General features: G+C 67.4%; 4 protein-coding genes across 4 annotated transcripts in view; 1 reads left to right on the plus strand and 3 right to left on the minus strand.

Annotated features, from left to right (window-relative positions):
- The window catches only part of EMIHUDRAFT_465507 (hypothetical protein), a gene marked incomplete at its 3' end in the record, with an annotated part of 5,712 nt that extends 4,982 nt beyond the window's left edge, over positions 1–730 (minus strand). Inside the window, exons 1-3 of the mRNA XM_005760891.1 lie at positions 702–730; positions 406–523; positions 54–308 (exon numbers count right to left, since the gene is read on the minus strand). Of these exons, the coding sequence (XP_005760948.1) occupies positions 54–308; positions 406–510 (360 nt within the window). The 5' untranslated portion in view covers positions 511–523; positions 702–730. The remainder of the gene's footprint in view (positions 1–53; positions 309–405; positions 524–701) is intronic.
- A 3,866-nt stretch (positions 731–4,596) lies between these two features.
- EMIHUDRAFT_465508 (hypothetical protein) lies at positions 4,597–7,178 on the minus strand (the record flags this gene model as incomplete). The annotated part of the gene is made up of 4 exons (XM_005760892.1): positions 4,597–5,387; positions 5,855–5,970; positions 6,342–7,051; positions 7,092–7,178. The coding sequence occupies 4 exons, from the start codon at positions 7,176–7,178 to the stop codon at positions 4,597–4,599; spliced, it is 1,704 nt and encodes a 567-aa protein (XP_005760949.1).
- A 1,441-nt stretch (positions 7,179–8,619) lies between these two features.
- Positions 8,620–11,243, plus strand: EMIHUDRAFT_105918 (hypothetical protein; the record flags this gene model as incomplete). Its single annotated transcript, XM_005760893.1, has 4 exons — positions 8,620–8,632; positions 8,968–9,285; positions 9,552–9,694; positions 10,446–11,243. 4 exons carry the CDS (start codon positions 8,620–8,622, stop codon positions 11,241–11,243), a joined length of 1,272 nt encoding a protein of 423 aa, XP_005760950.1.
- A 4,408-nt stretch (positions 11,244–15,651) lies between these two features.
- Positions 15,652–19,037, minus strand: EMIHUDRAFT_217210 (hypothetical protein; the record flags this gene model as incomplete). Its single annotated transcript, XM_005760894.1, has 6 exons — positions 15,652–15,987; positions 17,381–17,449; positions 17,527–17,589; positions 18,000–18,173; positions 18,321–18,461; positions 18,549–19,037. The coding sequence occupies 6 exons, from the start codon at positions 19,035–19,037 to the stop codon at positions 15,652–15,654; spliced, it is 1,272 nt and encodes a 423-aa protein (XP_005760951.1).
- Positions 19,038–19,256: the final 219 nt, after the last annotated feature.

The raw sequence follows: 19,256 nt of genomic DNA on the forward strand, positions 1-19,256 counted from the left end.
ACGTCAGCCCGACCGCTCGTGCCCTAAAGGGTGGTGGGCTTGGGGTGGCGCACCGCGGCGGTCAGACCGGTCTTGATATTACGACCGGCCGTGTTGAAGTGCTCGGACGAGATGACGAGGCCGCCGTAGATCTGCTCGAGCTTGACCATGATGGTGGTGACGATGGAGAAGAAGACGCCGAAGCCGAGCACGAGCACGTACCCCGCCCACTCGTCCATGATGGCGCCCTCGCCGAAGTCGCCCGCGATCTTGCGCCACGGGACCGGGTTGTTCCACGCGATGGAGCAGACGTCGAGGTCGGTGATGCCCTGAGGGGGACGGAGCGGCGAGATCGGGTGGCTGCGGCGAGGGCGATTCGGCCCGGCGAGCGTGGGGAGGGTCTGGTAGAGTCGCAATCGCTCGCACCAGGGCGGTGCCGGCTTTGCACCACTCCTCGCACTGGGAGTACGGGACGTTGGGGAGTCCGACGTATCCTTCCGCGCCGTTCGCAAGGCGTTCGTTGCACGCCATTCGACGCACGAGTCTGCAGCAGGGCAAATGTAGGCGTGAGTTGAGCGTCGCCTCCGCATCGTCTCTAGGAAAACGATGCGCGGCGAGAGAGTGGGGTCAAGTAACACCGACGCGAGGTGAGGAGGGTGAGTGCTGGTGGATGTGGATGGTTGGCTGGCTACGCGGAGGACGCGACACAGCAAAGGCGACGCCTGTTAGGTGGTGACAATCAAAGGTGAGGCTTCAGCAGGCTTCGAATGACGAGACCTCTCAATGAATGTAGGCCCCCCCCCCTCGGCCAAAACGCCGTTTTTCAGAAGAATTCTTAACGCGCAAAGGCCGCCGCCCGGCGGCGGCGAGGGCGGGCGCGGCAAGGGCGGGCGCGGCAAGGGCGGCGAGGGCGGGCGCGGCAAGGGCGGGCGGGCGCGGCAAGGGCGGCGGCGGCTGGGGCGACTATTAAAATTAAAAACAGGCACGACACCCCCGGCCCCGCCATTCCACGCCCTGTCTTACGCACCCTTCCCCCCCACAGGGCCCCCGGAGAGATAGGATAATAGTCGTGGGGCGGGTGGACCACCCGGGGGGGTCGGAAACCACACCGTCAAGTGGACCCGTGGGATTCGGTCAGGCTGCGGGAGGCAGGGGCGAGGCCAGGAGGGGCTGCCGGAGTGCACGACCCAGCCTGCGATTCCTCGCACCCACGGCCAGCCGGGAGGGCTGCTCCCCGGGAGTACGCCAGCCGGGAGGGTCGCAAAGCCGGGAGGGCGCAGGGGCGTCGCCTCGAGCGGCGTCCAGGCGCCAACTCGGCTGCCCCCGTGTGGAGGTGATCAGGGTGGTCTGACCGGGTGGTATCGCCCCGGTCTAGGCCCTCTGGAGTCTCGTGAGGCGTCCCTCGTCTCTCGCTCGAGAGATGGTCATCTGAACCCGAATCATCGGTGCCCAGCACGTGTATGTTGAGTCGTACGCGGTCCTGCGGCTTGGTCGCGGGAGATAGATTGCCCGCAGTGTCGCGGGCCTCCTCAGCCGAGGAAGACATGTTTGTAGAGAGTATTCAAAGTACGAAGGTGTGGTGTCACACCGGTGGGGGGAAAGACGCCAGCTGCGCCGAGTTGTGGTGTCACAACAGTAGAGAGGTCGACTGTCTCGCGGCGCGGCGGCCCCACGAAAGCAGTCAGAGACTATGACGTGCCAAACTTGCACAACGGGAGTTGGGGAAGCGTGACGTGCCCAAGATGTCTAATATTAGGGGTCTGGGTGTCAACGACGTGCCACTGCACAGGGTGTGGGAATATAGGGATATGGGGACACGGCGGACTATCCATCACTCTGGAATGGGAGAGAGAGAGAGCGAGGGAAGGAGAGAGAGAGAAGGAGAATAATAGGTGAAGCCTCTCGATGTAGGTCAGGCCACCGGTCCTCATGGGCGTCCTCGTGCCTCACCTCCTGCGACACAGTGCCAAAACCGCGGAACCGAAAATGGCGTTTAATTTCGCGCACCTGCTGTCCGCCGCCTGCGGCGGCGCTCCGCACCGCTTGAGGCGCCTGCGGCGCCCCTGGCGGCGCGCTGTCCGCGCGCCCCTCTGTGGTTTTCGTGGGGGGCTCGGCTCGTAACCTCATCGTAAGTCTCGATTTGTACCGGATTTCGACGTTAGTGGCAAAACTGCGGAACCGAAAATGGCGTTTAATTTTGCGCACCTGCTGTCCGCCGCCTGCGGCGGCGCTCCGCGCCGCTTGGGGCGCCTGCGGCGCCCCCCTGGCAGGTGGCAGCAGTGTGTACGGCTGCGGGTGCGCCCGGTACACAACCGGCGCTCTATGGCGTGCTCCGGGGGAGCACGACTACGCAGTCGTGGCTTCCACACGCGAGAGAGAGGCGTCTATATTTACGAAAACATTGGGCGTCCCTAGTGCCGCATCCATAAGAAGTGACGTCACGGTTCCAGGAGCGCTGGCGACACAGCTTAGAGTGGCAGCCGAGCGCCGGCCACGACTATCGAGTCGCCGTCGCGGAGCTGAGGGCTGGCCGACGGGTGGCGCGGTCTTCCTCCCAGCGCCACCCATCGGTCAGCCCTCAGATCGATCGATCGGCGCTCAAAGTCGCTTCAGATCCGAGAAAGCTGCTGGCGCCGCTGCCGATCCCAGCCGCGACGCCAGCAGCTTCCTCTGCTCTCCAATGCGCCGAGAAGCGACGCGGCGGTGCTCGGCTCGCCATGCACGATGACGGCTCCGCTGGGTGCTCGTCGGCCGGTCCGGTGGCACCCTATTCGCGCGTCACCTGCCGGCGTCCCGACGACAGCCTCGCGCCGCCGCTGATGGAGGGGCGGTCGGCGCCGCTGCCGCCGCGCCGCCGGTGGGAGAGGCACTGGTGGTGGCCTGGGCGGCCCTCCGCCGCCGCTCGGCGCGCCCGGGCAGCGGTGGCAGCCTGCGCCGCCACAGCTTCGAGCGGGCGCCCCGAGCTTCGAGCGGGCGCCCCCAGCTTCCAGCGGGCGCCCGGGACGGGTTCCCCGCTTCGAGCGGGGAGATGCGGCCTGGGATTCGCTTTCTGAAATGTCTGCCTCCAAAGGGGAAACGCCCAACCTGATCTCAGAATCACTCATCCCTCCCTTGGGTTGCCCGTTTTCTTTCTTTCTTTAGGCGGTAATAGGAAGGTATCAGGGCGTATGGGGTCAGTCGTTCACCTTGTCCTGCCTGCAGCCTCGAAAGGGCGGGGCTGTCCCGGCACCCGGGAAGCCGGGCAGCGTGACGCCGCCACCTTAACCTCCCGGCAATTTTACAATTCGTGAGAAACCAGGACGGCTCACAGCAAACTGATACGGTCTTGTCCGTGCCTTGCGGCCGGCGAGATAGATTGGTAGAGGCGGAGCGGTCTGCTCTAGCCTCGCACTTTACTCCCTGTCGTCTGTTGTGTTGTTGTGCCCTTGTGCCCTTGTTTGTTTGTGTCCTTGGCACCGACCGTGTGTGCTGGGGGGGGGACAGGGAGGAAGGATGTGGCCCTGAGTTATGTATGTGTACGCCAACTCAGGGTGTGTGGCAGCCAGCTGGCTGTGTGTCTTGTGAGCCTGTTTGTGTCTGTGTGTCGCTCGTGCGTCTCGTCATCATCTGTCTAGCGTCCACCCATTAATTATACCGCGTTGGTGTCCAGTCCGAGCCTGGCTGTTCTTCACCTTCCTCTACCTAACCTAACACCACACAGGCAAACCAGCCTCTCTCACAGCACACTGGCACGACAAGGAGAAGAAGAATATTATCTCACGCCGTGGGCAAAGGTGGCGGCCGCCACAACTGCACGGCACCGAGTTTGAATAGCACCAGCGCCGGCGGCGGCGGCGGTAATAGGTAATAGCACGTTCAATAGCACACCCGTTAGAGTATCGACCTCTATTTTTATGAGAGCGCCTTCGTTGCTTCGATGTTACCCCAAAACTCTCTCGATGTTCGATGGCAAACACACCGATCTCGGGGTGGGACGACCGGGGGTGCGCGCGGCGCGCAGCGCGCGGCGGACGACCCCCCCCCCCCCCTCGATGATGATTTGTTGTGTGTTTTCCAAAAGCCAAAACGAAAAGCGCGTGTGCACGAGACGACGACACACATGGATGACGACAAAGACAAAACTCCCTCGACGCACAACACTGGGCACGGCACTGGCGCGCGCACTGGCACTAACACAGGACGAGAAAGAATTTGGCGGTCGGCGAGGCGGTAATAGGTATCAGGGCGTCTCTTTCCCCCACCTAGGCCGGGCGGTGGGCGGCGGGCGGCGGGCGCGGGGTGCGGTGCGGTGCGATTGTGTGTGCACAGTGTGCAGTGTCATGTGTGTGTCCCTTCTTGTTTCCTTAACAACGAAGGCTAGCTCAGGGAAAAAATTACAACACGAGAAAGAAAGAGAAAGCAATGCGCAGAAGAAAGACATTATTTGGATTGCAATCTCACCCCCGATGGGTACCCACGATATATACGTACAGGCTCACCCCATCCGAGACGCGCAAAACGATGAGCCAATACGCAATAGCTGACCCTCTGCGCTCTGATATCTGTGGCGTTCCGTGCTTTTTGGTGTTCACGACACACGACGACACACACGTGTGCTCCGGCCTCCGCGCTACGGCTCTAGAGAGGGAGCGCCGGCCTCAGCGCCTTGTTCTCACGAAAATCGTGCACCCGCTCGACCACCTCGAGCACCGCGATGACGGCGCCGAGCAGCAGGAGCAGCGCGCTGCACACGAGCGCCACCGCCAGCTGCTGGCGCGGCTCGAGGTACAGCTGCATCTCCCACCCGTGCGGCGCGTCGAGCGGGTGGGGAATGACGGTCAGCTGCGAGTTTGGCAGCACCGCCTGCTCGAACCGCCGCAGCCGACCCGCCGGCATCCCGACCATTAGCTGCTCGACGTAGTCGTTTGTGAGGCCGAGGCCGACGAGCAGAAAGGGCGAGGCCAGCGGCGAGTACCCGCCCTGCGGCAGCTGCACCCCCACCCGCGACTGCTTCTGGCGGTTCCACGACCAGATCGACGACACGCTCACGCGCGACCAGCGGGTCGGCAGCGACGTCGCAAACTGGTACGTCACCGCCGGCTGGTGCAAGCTCGGCTGGCGCAGCCAGACGCCAAACGGCCGGTCGACCACCTGCGCGGCGCACCGCCCTGCGGCGCCGACGCCGCCGCTCGCCTCCACGGCCGACGCCTCCACCGCGGCGAGCGCGCTCGAGTTGAGGCCGCTGCCGCCGCCCCAGCCGCCGCCGCCCCAGCCGGCCCGGGCGTTCTCTCCGGCGGCGGGAAGCGTGACTGTCCCCTCCTCGCCGGGGACGACGGCGAAGGCGTCGGAGGCGCACGCGCCGTCCGTCGTCGTGGCCTTCAGAAAGTACTGCCCGCTCACGCCGGAGTTGCGCCACGCGCGCAGCCGGCCTAGTCCCATACCTCCAGAGTCTCGAATCCAGTGTGGGTTCAGTCCCGTGGGTGGTGCGGTAGCCCGCCGTCGGCTTGCAGCGCGAGAACGTCCCACGTGCCGTCCTCGTACAAGTCGTAGAAGGCGCCCGCGCTCGCGCCGCCGAGCATCTGGAGCGAGGCTTTGGTTCAGTGCTCCCTTCCAGGAGTGCTCGGTGGTGTCTCTCGCGGCCGCGTGGAGTGCGTGGACATCGGCGAATCTCGGCGAATCTCGGCAAATCTCAGGTGTGTGGTGTGCGTGGGCCTCGCCTAATCTCGGCAAATCTCGCCTGATATCGCCCAACCTCTGCGAACCTCGGCTAGTCTCGGCGAATCTCGGCCGTGAGGTCTGCGCGGCCCCGAAGGCCGCGCCTCGGCCGCCTCGGCCCGTGTCTCGGAAGTGGCCCGGCCCGGCTGCGTCCCGGACGTGTCTCTGAAGAGTCTCGGACAGTGTCGCGGCACCGGGTAGAGGCGCAGCTCGGACGGCGGCGGGTAGACGGCCGTCTCCGCCTCGTACAGCCGCAGCGCGCCCTCGTCGCCTCCGCCGGCCTCGAGGCAGCGCAGCCTGCAGCACGGTGCGTGGACGCGCCGTCGACGTGTCTCGGGCGGGGGGGCGGTGGAGGTGCAGCGCGCGGGCGGTGGGGCATGGATGTGGAGTCTGCGCTCGCGGCGGGTGGGGGCAGGAGAGGGGTGTGGGTGGGGGCAGGAGAGGGGTGTCGGAAGCCGAGGGGGGGGGGGGGGGGAGGGGGAGGGGTCAAAAAGGGGTGTCGAGGGGGGAAACACCGTCCAAGGGTCTCGGAAGGGTCTCGGAAGGTCTGAGAAGGGTCTCGGAAGGGTCTCGGTAGCTTCGAGGGGGGGTGTCGGAGGGGGGAGTGTTGGAGGGGGAAGTGTCTCGGAAGGCGTCGCCTCTCGTCGTTGAAGAGGAGCAGCACGCACGGCTCTCCCGCAGAGCAGGGCGAGAGGTCCGACGCGCTCGCGTCGGCGGGCGCGACTAGCGGCAGCAGCGCGTCGGGGAAGCCGTTGAGGTCGAAATCGGCCACCGACAGCGTCGGCGGCCTCGCGCCGAGCGGATTCGCCAGAGCCCACCCGCCTGGGAGCGCCCACGCCTGCTTGAAGAACGCGAGCGCGCGCGGCTGGCAGAGCGACTTTGGCTGCGGCGGGCGCGTCGCGCAGTCTGCCTCTGCGTCGAACTGCTGACCGACGGCCGGGCGGCTGCTCGTGAGGGCCGGGGGGTCCGGCTTCGGCTCGCCGAGGACCGCATACCACGCGTGGAGCTCCAGCTGAGAGGAGGAGGAGGAGGAGGAGGAGGAGGAGGAGGAGGAGGAGGAGGAGGAGGAGGAGGAGGAGGAGGAGGAGGGAGGGGGGGAGGACTTGTTTGCCAGGAAGAGAAGGTCGACCGCGCCGTCAGAGTCGAGGTCGGCAAACGCGAGTTGCCCCGCGCCCTCGGGGAGAGAGAAATTGTAGTCGGGCGCCGCGGCCCAGCGCGGCGCCCCCACCTTTGCCGCGTTCTGCACCCAGACCAGCAACCGGCACGCCACGGTCTCACAGCCGCGCGGCGCGCTGCTGTCCAAACCGACCCTGCTCGCCGCGCCGTCGGGCAAGGCGACGACGACTAAGTCGGCGATGCAGTCGCCGTCGAGGTCGACCTAATCACAGGCGGCGAGCCGTGAGTAAGACGCCGTTCACAGCAAGCTGCGCCGCCGTGAAGGCCGCGACTTGCGCGTTCGAGTTTGGCGCCGCGGGCATGATCAGCGGGCCCGGCTCCTGCGTCATCGCACGCGCCAAATGTGAGGGGGCGGGACTACGGTCCCGTGCCGTGCCTGCGGAGCATCGCGTGAGCAGACAGGCGGCGCGTGCAGCGGACACGGCTGAGTACAGCCGAATACCTCTGCCCTCTAGCAACCTCTCGGCAACCTCTCGGCCATCTCGCGGCTATCTCCGGGCTATCTCCGGCTATCATCTAGGGGCGAGGCTACCCCCTTCTCGCCAGAGCTGCTCGCGTCGGCACCGTCCGCCGCGTGGCCAGCCGCGTCGCCTATGAGGAAAAAAGAAATGCGGGACAAGAAATGCCGGCACACGGGCCAGCCGTGCCTGCGCCGTTCCGCGCCGCGGCAGCGTCCAGCCGCCGCGACGCCCCCACCGCCCCGGCCCGCGTGTCGGCACGCCCGCCGCCCGCCCGCCCGCCGCCCGCCGCCAACCCCGCCGCGGATGCGCCGGCCGCCGGCGCGGGCCTCCGCGCTGCCGCCTTCGGCAGCGGCTTGCTTGGCCGACTGCGAAGGCCGCCCGCCGCCACGGGGACGCCCGCCGCGGGGGCATACGCCGCGCCGCCGCCGCCCGCCAGCCAGCGGGCCTGCAGCAGCGACGCGGGCGGGTCGGCGCCACCGTCGGCATCGGCGGCGCCGCCGCCCGCCGCCTCCTCCACGCCACCCTGCTCGCCGCCGGCCGCCGCCGCCGACAAACGCTCGCGCGGCGCCGCGGCCGCCACGCTGCGGCCGATCGGCTCGCTCACGGCGCGGTCCGCCGCCGCCTCCTCGTCGCCCCGCGCGGGCGCAAAGGCTCCAAACGGAGTCGCGACCGCGAAGTCGCCGGCTTGGCCGCGCGGCCGCATGAGCGCCGCGGTGCTCGTCGGCGCGGGCAGACAGCGCGTCCCGCCCACCACCTGCTCTCAGACAGTCTCGGGTCACCTCGGGTCACCTCGGGGGCGTGTCGCCCCGGCACCCAGCCGTGCACCTAGCCGTGCGCTGCAGAGGAGCTGAGAGGCGCGAAGCAGGCCTGCCTGCCCGTCCTGCCTGCCTGTCCTCCTTCACGCCCTCAGCTCTGTCTGCCTGTCGCCCGCGCCGTGTCTGTCTGTCCGGAGCCTGCCTGCCCGTCCTCGCACTGCCCGTGTGTGCTGTGACCTTGGGCCCAGGGGGGGTGTGCTTGCGCGAAGAGGCCTCGCTTGCCCGTGTGCGGTGTGCCGTGCGACTACCCGCCTGCGGTGACCCGGCCGGGGCAGCTGCTAGGGGCAGCTGCTAGGGGCGATCGAAGGCACGCTCCAAAGCCTCGCTCCCTCCTGCCCCGCCCTCCAGAGCCTCGCTCCCTCCTGCCCCGCCCTCCAGAGCCTCGCACCCCTCCAGCGCGTGGAGACAGGCGCGCGTCGCGCATCTACACACGCACCGCGGTGCAAGTCAGACCGCAGCCGCAGCAATCGCCAACGCCGCACCTCTCGTTGAGCATGCCGCAGCTCGGTCCGCCTGACGGAGTTCCGAGAGGGGTCCAAGAGGGGTCCGAGAGCGGTCCGAGAGGGTTCCGAGAGCGGTCCGAGAGGGTTCCGAGAGCGGTCCGAGCGGGGTCCGAGAGGGGTCCGAGAGGGTTCCGAGAGCGGTCCGAGAGGGGTCCGAGAGGGGTCCGAGAGGGGTCCGACCGCCGCCGCGGTGCGCACAGACGGAACGCGCCGAACACTGCAGCACCCCGTCTCTCGGCTATACTTCGGCTATGCAACACGCCGCATCTCGGCTATACTTCGGCTACACAGGTGTCCGGGACGGGTCCTGCACACGTCGACCACGCGTCCGCCGCGGAGGAGGGCGTGGAGGGCGGGCGCTGGAGGCGGAGGCGCTGGAGGCGGAGGCGCTGGAGGCGGAGGCGCTGGAGGCGGAGGCGCTGGAGGCGGAGGCGCTGGAGGCGGAGGCGCTGGAGGCGGAGGCGCTGGAGGCGGAGGCGCTGGAGGCGGAGGCGCTGGAGGCGGAGGCGCTGGAGGCGGAGGCGCTGGAGGCGGAGGCGCTGGAGGCGGAGGCGCTGGAGGCGGAGGCGCTGGAGGCGGAGGCGCTGGAGGCGGAGGCGCTGGAGGCGGAGGCGCTGGAGGCGGAGGCGCTGGAGGCGCGGAGGGCGGCGGAGGGCGGTGTGGTGGGCGGGATGGTCGCGGCGGGGATGGAGGCGGTGGTGGGCGCGGCCATAACAGAGAAGGCAGTCTCGTTGGCGGCCGTGTCTTGGCTACACCTCGGCCTCGACTATATCTCGACTGTATCTCGGCTACCTCGGCTATATCTCGGGTGATCGCTCGCCCGTCTCTTCGGTTGCGTTGGCAAAGCCGGCGAGGAGGGCGAAGCTCTTGCCGCCTAGATGACCCGAGATGACTCGAGATGACCCGAGATGACTCGAGATCAGGCGAGGGGGAGCTCTTGCTGCCGTCGACGTCGACCGGCGTCGGCTGCTCCGAGGCGGGCGGCAGCGGCGTGCAGTGGAAGCTGTGGTTGCACAGCCTCATGTTGACCAGCGAGGAGCAGTACGGGTGCGCCTGCTCACGGGTGGTGGCGGGCTCACGGGCAGAAAGGGCTTGCACAGGAGACGGTGCCGTGGGGCGGCGGGGAGGGCGAGAGGGAGGAGGCAGAGGCGGGTGGGGAAGTGGCGGCGGCGACAGTGAGGGCGGTGGCGGTGGCGGCGGAGGCAGCGATGGAAGTGGCGGTGTCGGCGTCGCGGAGCTTCACACTATTGATTCCCATCGTATTCAATAAGATTGCTGCATAGAATCGCCTCGAAGACGACGGCGTCGAGTGCTCCGTTGTAGTCGTAGTCGCCCGGGATGAGGCCGAGCAGGCCTGGCATTGGCCAGGTGCTGCGCTCCTCGAAGCGGAGAACGTCGGGCCGCTGCGCGCGCGCGGGGCGAGCGGTGGCGAGCGAGGCGTGAGCAGTGCGCCGGAGGGAGGCGGGGGCTGTCGGAGGCAGGTGCGCGAACGCGTGGGCCGTGCGGCGTCTGCGCGGCGGCTGGCTCTCACCCAGAGCCACGCCGCGAGCTGCTGGTTGCCATTCCCGTCGAGGGACGCGGCGAGGATGTCGATGAGCGAGTCGCCGTCATAGTCTGCAAATGCGAGTGGCGTTGCGTTGAAGCGGCTCAGTCCGACGTTGGCGGTGACGTCGCGCAGGACGGTGCTGGTCGGCACGTAGGGATTGACGGGGAGGCGCAGCACCAGGTCATGGCCGGGGTCGGTCATCCAGCGCGGCGCCCGATATACGAGTACTATATAAAGAATTCGTGCGCAAGCAGACTTTCTTCCTACCTAGACTGGCTACACCGCGGCCCAGATCGAGCACTTCGCCCCCCTCTTGGAGAAGCACTTCGGCAACATGGTCTCCATCCAGGAGGGATACCACTCCTTCCTGGGCACGAAGTCGGACGAGAAGGACGGCTCGATCCTCTTCAAGGTGAAGAACGAGAACCTCGTCTGCAACCTCCCGGTCCTGCCCAACGTCTACGCGAGCGGCGATGTCGGCGGACCCCTCCGCCTCGACGTCGGGTGCGTCAAGGTCCTCGGCAACAAACTCTGCCCCTCCTGCCGCGCATTTGGGTTGACCAACGCCGACATCATCCACGACGCGCAGTGCGCCGCGCAGGCGCTCAAGGAGAGGCGCGCCGCAGCGGCGAACGTCGCCAAGAAGAAGACCTTCGAGAGCCTCATCGTCGACAACAAGGTCGAGGTCGCGCGCGCGGCGGGCAAGGCCAAGGCGATGGCGGCGCGCGACGGGATCGGCTTCTGCCCGGCCTTCAACCAGACCGCCCTCCCGTGCAAGACCGCCGCTCGCTGCCGCTACGCGCCGTGCGTCAACTTCGAGGCGCTCCTCCACTCCGCCTTCAAGGACACTATCTACGAGCGCATGCCGAGCGCGGTCAGGCTGGGCACAAGCCGCGGGCGGCGCGGGCGCGGCGGCCGCGGCCGCGGCGGCGGCGGCGGCGAGGTCAAGAGCAACAAGAAGGACTGGGCGAGCGTCGCCCGCGGAGCCGCCCGCTCCCCCTACGACGGCGGCCCACTCCTCGAGTCCAACGAGCCCTCGCTATACGGGGGGAGCGACGAGGAGCTCTAGGAACGGCCGCCGAGCCCTTCCCGCAGCGCAACCCTAGCAGCGCAGCGGGCAGGGCGGCTCGCGCAGCGCGCGCGCGCGATCGCGCAAGCGGCGCGCGAGAGCGAGCGAGCGAGCACACACACACACACACACACACACACACACACACACACACACACACACACACACACACACACACACATGTTGTACACATGCACAGACACACAGCCCCTTCCCCTTCAAGGGCGAGGACACGCGCAGGGGTCGCACTTCTAGCGAGGCCCACAGAGTGGGAGACTCCTATCACCGCCACTGCCACCCACGTGTCAGTCTGCCTGTGGTAGAAGAGACTGCCGGTGAGAAGTCGGAGGAAGGTCGCTAGTCGAGAGAGATCGCCAGTGGATAGGGAGTCCACCGTGCTGCGAGCCTGTCGCTGTCCCTTGTCAGGAGCAGGAGAACTAGGAGAGCGCAACCAGTAGGAGGCCCGCGCTTGCCCCCGTGCCGCCGGGTGCAACCTGTCCTATACGAGAGAGGAATCCCTGGGACCCTGTCGTGAGGGTGAACCCTGCCCAGCCCCCCTCCGTGTCGCGATGCGCTCCCCGCTCCCGTTCCCCTGTGTCCCTGATCGTCCTTACAAGAAGCTCGCCGCGGATTGGCACATTGGTCGCATAGACGCTCGACTGGAGGGCTTTGCGGATCTGGGCGTGCATCGACGCCAGGGCCCGCACGCGCGCGCCCTCGTCGCCCTGCAGCGCGTCGAGCTCGCAGTCGTTGTCCGTGAAGCGCACGCGCTCTCTGTGGATGGGCGGAGTGAGCATATTTAGCGTCAAGAACCGAATGTGCGCGAGGTCGAGCAGCAGGTACGCGACGTTGCTGGCGTACACGAACCTAGCTGTGGGGTAGCCAGCACCTCCGACAACGTCTATCGACAGGTAGATATTTTCCGTGCAGTCGTCGGCACAGGCGTGCGTGTTGGCGTACTTCTCGTGCAGACGTGTCGCGTCTGCCTGATCAATCCTCATTCCGGATGGACGGCCGCCAGATGGCGACCATGTCTGGTTGCGCGTCGATAGCCAGGTCGATGCGCTGTCCAGAGTGGTTCGCTGGCTCATGCCGCCGCCCTGTCGTAGGGTGAGTACGAGCGATCCATGCTCAGAGTGCATGGTGGACACGCTCAATACCGGCGAAAGCGCCGAAACGCCGTGAGACAGTTGGAGGTTGCTCTTGCATTTGGGGAACCACATGGTTTTGTTGGCCTCGAGGAGGCGCCGGGCAAAGGCGTTGACGGAGAGGCCGTAGAGCCCTGGATCGGCGAAGCCAACTTCGAAAGACTCTCTTTCGCACCACGAAGCGTGGGGGCATGAGCCACCGCAGCACCGCATGCCCGAGAGCGCGGTGGTGAACTCCTCCTTGGTGACCCGACCGTTGCTGTCAGCATCGTACGTCGAGCGGAGGAGACTAAAAGCAGCGTAGTTGGTGACCTCGTCCGTGCCGTCAAGGATCGATCGGATGTCGCATTGGTCCCACGCGTCGGAGGCCGGGAGAAACTCGGCTGTGGCCGGCGGCAGGTCGGTGGCGGCGCAAAAGCGGTCGTTGGGCTGCCTCCACTTGACCTCAACATCCCTCCCGCTGGCCTCGATGTCGAGGAGGTAGATTGAACCGGAGCCCTTTGCGTACAGCGAGGCGGAGGCGATGGCCGAGGAGATGGCAACAAAGTCGCCATCGCCCGCATACCACGAGACATGGTTGATGGTGGCATTGTCGACGCGTGCCGAGAGGGTGGGGACATGCTTCCACCACGCGCCCACGCGCAAGCCCGGCACTACAGCGCCAGGCTGCACCGTGATGACCGGGAGCGGGACAGCTCCCCCTTTTTGCACCGAAGCTTGGTCGACTGTGAATGCGCCTGTGGCGCCGGGTGGAACGGTCACCTTGACCAGACATACGCGCCTGCACGACTGGAGCACCTCGCTCTCGCAACCAATGGGGTTCCTGGCCGTGAGCGCCTCGGCAATGTTGGCATCCGTCGATCGAACCACGAACCGGAAAGACCTGGCGGATGTGAGCGACGCGTACTCCACATCCGCAGTGGAGCCGGGTAAAAAGTCGAGATCGCACGCTCCTAGGGTTAGCTTGAGCCCATTCGCTGGATCGTACCGCTTCGTCTCCGCGATCACGTATGACCCTATTGTTATCCCACAGGCGGCATGATCTGATGGGCGCCACTATATGGCGACGTATCCCCACAGGAGACGCAGCGGCGCCTGGCAATGCGATGAGCATCCAAGCGAGCACGAACGCAACAAGGAAGATGAAGAAGAACGTCAGGCGCACGCATCGCCTTCGACCCGCTTTTCTAGCCTCCGTCTTCTGCTTTGCCACCAGGCGCGCCTCGAAGACCTGCTGCGGCGTCTTGCTCGGCCCAGCGGGGCCGACCTTGGCCGGCGGAGGCATGGTCGCGGGTACGGGGCGGGCCGTTTCAATTGTACTGACTACTGTCACTGTCAAGCGGATTGATTTTGTTTTTCTGTTTTTTTGTTTTAGGTATGTTGTTGGCAAATCAAGACACAGAGCTCACACAGAATCACAGCGGGAGGAAAGCGGCGAGTCGCAATTCCAGGGGTCGTTGTGGCGGGCCACCCTGTCCAGAGAGGCATGGATGCCAATCTGGGGTCTCTCGACCGAGTCTGATTTTGCCTCGCCGCCTCCCGGTGGTAAGGCTGTAGAGCCAAAGCGGCGGAGATGGCGGGGGAGGGCGGGGGATCGAGGAAAGCACGACTCGCACCGACCCTTCACGAACCGAAAGGCTGCACCCGGGGAAGGCACAGTAATCCGGGCACGTGTTGGGCGCCCCGTTCCGTCTGGGGCTAGGTCGGCTCAGGGCCCCATCCACTTCCCTCCCGCTTGGCGCGTGATGATGAGGAGTTGCCACCCAGGCCAGCCAGGGCAGGGGCGGAGGGCGAGGGCGGAGGGTGTTTTGTTTTTTATGATCTTTAGATGAGCGACCCGGAGGGTGATGGCGGCGGACGGCCATTCCTACGAGCGGAAAGCAGATCGAGCGCTGGCTCGCGACCAAGTCGACGAGCCCGATGACGGGCGAGGCGCTCCAGCACACGCACACCTTCCCAAACCACGCGCTGCGCGGGCGGATTCGAGAGGAGTGGCAACCGGCGCATTAATATTGAGGTTTGAGCGGTTTCGCGCGCCCATTCTCGTGGCCCTGGGGTGAGCGGTAATGTTCTGTTTCCGCAACCGTGTGAACACCTCTGGGCCGGCGCGGGGGGCCCAGAGGGTGTCCATGCGGGGGGGAGATGGGGCCCTATGGCCCGCCGCAGGCGCCGATTTTTCAGGGGTTTCTTTTTTCTGCTATTTTTTACTTGTTTTCATGGGAATTCGGCGTACTTGCGGCCATGCTGTCAGGCTGTCAGGTGCTGTCAGGTGATCTGTCGGGCTGTCGGGCAGCTGTCAGGCACTGTCAGGTGCCTATGTCAGACCAGCTGTCAGTTGCTGTCAGTGCTGTCGGGTGCTGTCGGGTGCGTGTCTGACATGCGAGGGGCTCTGTAGCTGTCGGGTGCTGTCGGAGCTGTCGGGTGTTGCTGTCAGACGCTGTCGGAGCTGTCAGAGCTGTCAGGCTGCTGCTGCTGTCAGAGAGACGCTGGGCTGTTACTGTCAGGTGCTGTCAGGTGGTGCTGTCGGGCTAGCTGTCGGGGTGCTGTCAGGCTCTGACACACACCAGCCACACTTATGACACTATCAAGAGGAGACCAGCGGGTACGCAGCTGCCCCCCTCCTACGGCGTGATCACGCCGGCAGGGGCGGCCGCCTGGGCCGCAGCCTGGGGAGCGCAGATGGCGGCGCAGGCGCAGGCCGCGGCGGCGGCACAGACGGCGGCGGCCACCCCACCCAGACGCCGTAGGCATATGGCTGTAGGGCCCCAGAAGGCTAGCTGGTAGCTTCATTTGTAGTAGCAGCACAGCCGCCGGTGCTAAAGCCGTAGAGTCTAGAGAGGGGTGTCCGCAGAGCCTCTGCCAGAGGTGGGGCGGGAGGGTTGAGAGAGAGACCCATGACCATCCCATGACTACATGGACCACACTCACATGTTCATGTCTTTGCATGTAATAGTTTTGTTATACCCTCATGGGGCACAAGAAAGAGGCTCTACGGGGGGGGTCTGACTGTGTACGGTCTGTGCTGCTGTCGGGCTGTCAGCGCTGCTGTCAGGCCACTGTGTGCTGTCGGGCTGTCGGGCAGCTGTCAGGCTGTCACGTTAGGGCCTGACAGCGACGGAGCGCCTCGCCTGTCAGGCTCTGCTGTCAGGCTGTCAGATACGTGCTGTCAGACTGTCAGAGAAAGTGCTGTCAGCGCTGTCAGGCTGTCGGGCACTGTCAGGCGCTGTCCGGGGTTTGCTGTCAGGCTGTCAGACCAGGGCTCAGGCAAGGCCGTGGCACTTCCCCAGATGCGGCCGCCCGCCCAGCCCGGCCAGCACCCGCTCGAGCGCCGCTAGGCGTCCCCACCCTGCCGGCAGGGCGACGCGCCAGAGCACGTTCGCGCACACGACCGGCCCGTCCGCGTTGACGCCCTGCTCCGCTCTCCCGGGCCCGCCCACGAACTTGAGCTCGAGCGTCTTGCCCGCGCAGCCGCTCGCGGCGAGGAAGCCCGCGCTGCCCAACGTGGCCACCAGCTCTGCGAGCGCCGCCCGCGGCAGAGCGTACTCGAGCGACACCCACCGCGCCGTCGGCCCCGGCTCCGCCGCACCGCCCTCGCCCTCGCCACGCGGTGCCGCGAGCGGCGGCGCGCCGCGATACCAGTTCTCGCCGTCATAGCGCGCCGCGCCGGGTGCCGGGGCGCGGCCCACGTCCTCGAGCGCGCACGCGCAGAGCTGCGGCTCTCCGAGCGCCCACCAGACCCAGAGGTGGCGGTAGGCCTGTGAGCGGTGAGTGAGGAGGAGATGCTCATTGATTAGGCGGGTGCACGGGTCAGTGCTCCGCATCTAGGGTGGCAGGCCTCGCACATAGCGTCGCAGCGCGCGACAAACGCGGCCAGGTCCATGGTGTGCACGTGTCGCCGCACGTAGTACCGAGGCTCGCACTCGAGCGTGATGCTCACCTGCACGAGATGAGTTGACGTTGTACTCTGCAGAGTACAGGCTCGCACGCGAGCGTGATGCGCCCACCGCCACGCCCCGCACGCCCAGAGAGACGCGCGCAGCCCGCAGCGACGGCGGAGCAGTGGGCGCGGAGACGCCATGGCCTTCCCCGCCGCGGCCGCCGCCGCTCCCGTTGGCCGCCGTGCCGGCAGCGACCGCAGCCTCGCCCTCCACCTCGCTACGTCTCTCCCCCTCTGCCCCTCCCCCTCCCCACTCCCCGCACGCCTCGCCCCCCGCCCCTCCCTCTTCGGAAAGACTCACCCGGCGGCCGGCGCCGCACCGCAACTCGAGCGCGACCACCGCGTCCGCCAGCGTGCCGTCCCGTGGCGCCGAACCGTGCGATCCCGCTCCTGGTGCAGGGACATGGGGAGCTGAGGGCGAGAATGCAGTGTCGTGCGGTGTGGTCAGACTCTGAACGGCCGAACTATGGCTGCAGAGCGACTGCAAGCAGCAGCATCGCGGCTGCAAAACAGCGGAACACGCTGCCTTCGAAAGTGCTATTTGGAAGGCAGGGATCGGCTGTTCTGCATCTGAGTGCCCCGCGCCGAGCGTCGCCCCGCCGACCGTCTGCTCGAGCAGCATCGGCCACGAGCCTACGGTCAGGTCGTGCGCCGCGAGCACGCGCCGCAGCTCGCGCAAGCTCAGCCCCGGCTCAACCGTCACCCGCCGCCGCGCCGCGTCAATGCAGAGCACGCGCCGCATCCCGCCCAGCCGCAAACTGAGCACGCCCGCCCCCTCGCCGCCCGCCTCGCCGCCCGCCTCGCCGCCCGCCTCGCCGCCCGCCTCGCCGCCCGCCTCGCCGCCCGCCTCGCCGCCCGCCGCCGCATAGGAGCCGCTCCAGCTGTGTGCAGCGCCCAGGGGGAGCGCCTACAGCCGAGAGAGAGCCGAGAGGTAGCCGAGAGATAGCCGAGAGAGATCCGAGAGGTAGCCGAGAGATGGCCGAGAGGTAGCCGAGATCCGCGGGGCGCGCCTCCAGCCGCAGCGAGGCGGCGAGGGCGAGGGCGCCGCCCACCTCTGCCGCCGTGGCGCACGGCAGCAGGAGCCTCGGCACAAAGAAGCGCGTCCCGCTCGCGTCGCTCACCTCGGTGGGCGGCACGGAGACCCATATCTCCCCATATCTCCCCATATCTCCCCATATCTCCCCATATCTCCCCTCACCTCGGTGGGCGGCAAGGAGAGCAGCGGCGAAGCTGCAGCGCCACTCTCTGCCGCCGCGAGCGCCTCGGCCGCAGCCACCACCCGTCGCGTCTCGCTCGACCGGAGCAGCATCGACACGAGAGCGAGGTCGCGCAACGCCTGCCGGACGTGTCGTCGTGCCGTGGACGTGTCGTGGACGTGTCGTGGACGTGTCGCGGGCGTGTCGCGGACGTGTCGTCGTGTCGCGGGCGTGTCGCGGGCGTGTCGCGGGCGTGTAGCGGGCGTGTAGCGGGCGTGTCGTGGACGTGTCGTGGACATGTCGTGGGCGCGCCTCGTCGCAGCCGAGCAGGCAGTGGGTGCCCCACGGCGCGGCCGCAAGGCTCGCCTGCAGGAAGGTTCCGAGAAGGTTCCGAGCAGCTTCCGAGCAGGCAGCGCCCCGCAGTCGCAAGGCTCGCCGGCCACAGCCCCGCGCGGCGGACGACCAGCGCTCTCACCGCGGTCAGCGCGTGCTCGAGGCTCTCGGCGACGCCGCCCTCCACCCACCCGTCGCCGTCGAGAAGCTGCGTCGTGGCCTCTCCGCCGAAGCGCTCGAGCGCGACGCGCGCCCGCCCGCACCTGTGCCCGCCCCCCTCCTCCGCCGCCCAGAGGCAGAGAGCGCCGAGCTCGCCCTCGAGAATCAGCGACGGAGGCGCGGCGGAGGAGGAGGAGGAGGAGGAGGAGGAGGAGGAGGAGGAGGAGGAGGAGGCGGAGGCGCGGCGAGGACCGCCCGAGCTGAGTGCGAGGGTGGCGGCGGAGCTGCAGTGCTCGAAGCGCACCCAGCCGCATAGCGAGCCGCCGCCCGCGCCATCCGCGCCGCTGCAGAGCGCGGCCGAGCCCTCGACAGGCTCTCCGAGCGCCTCTCGGAGCAGCCGCGCCCAGTGCACGCCCGCGTCCACCAGCCACGCGCCTTCTCCGGCCTGCGAGCGCCACGGCGGCTCCCGCCCGCCGCCCGCCGCGCGGTCTGCCGGGTCGGCTGGGTGGTGGTGCGAGAGGTGCGCCGAGACCACGCGGCCGATGGCGCCCTCCTGCAGCCGCTCGCGCAGCCAGCGGACGGACGGCTTGAACTGCCAGTTCTCGAGCACCAGCCACACGGGCGCACGCGGCCCGAGCTCGGCGATCGCGTCGAGGAGGCGGCGGGCCGCTTCGATCGACGGCGCAGCCGGCTTCTCCGAGAGCACGTGCTTGCCGGCGCGGAGCGCCGCCTCGACCGCTGCCGGCATCAGCGGGATCGGCAGCACGAGCAGCACAGCGTCCACGTCCGCATCTGCAAAGAGCTGCTCCATCTTGGCGAAGCGGCGCACCTCCCGCTCGGGGTCGGCGGCGTGGATCTTGGCCTCAGCTCGCGCCATGGACTTGCGCGTGCGCGAGCACACGGCAGTGAGGCGCACGCCGACCCGCTGCTCGAGCGCGAGCAGCGCCGGCACGTGCGCCCGCAGTGCAAACCACGAGCAGCCGACCAGGCCGAGCTTGAGCCGCGGTGGCTCCCACGCCATCGGTCAACACTGATACGGCCTCTCCCACGCTCTCGTGGGAACTCTGTGGGCAGATGACGAGCGCAGCTAGCCGATAGGCGTCCCGCGGGCGTCGGTGCCTCCCTGTTTGCGACACACATTTCTTCTTCTGACTAGTGATCTGTGATCTGCACACGTTCTCGTTGGTGCGCCAGTTCTGTGGGAGGGAGTTTTCTGGCAAAACTAGTTTTTCTCAGCCGT

The sequence above is a fragment of the Emiliania huxleyi genome, assembly GCF_000372725.1.
Source record: "Emiliania huxleyi CCMP1516 unplaced genomic scaffold EMIHUscaffold_73, whole genome shotgun sequence".
Lineage (NCBI taxonomy): Eukaryota > Haptophyta > Isochrysidales > Noelaerhabdaceae > Emiliania > Emiliania huxleyi.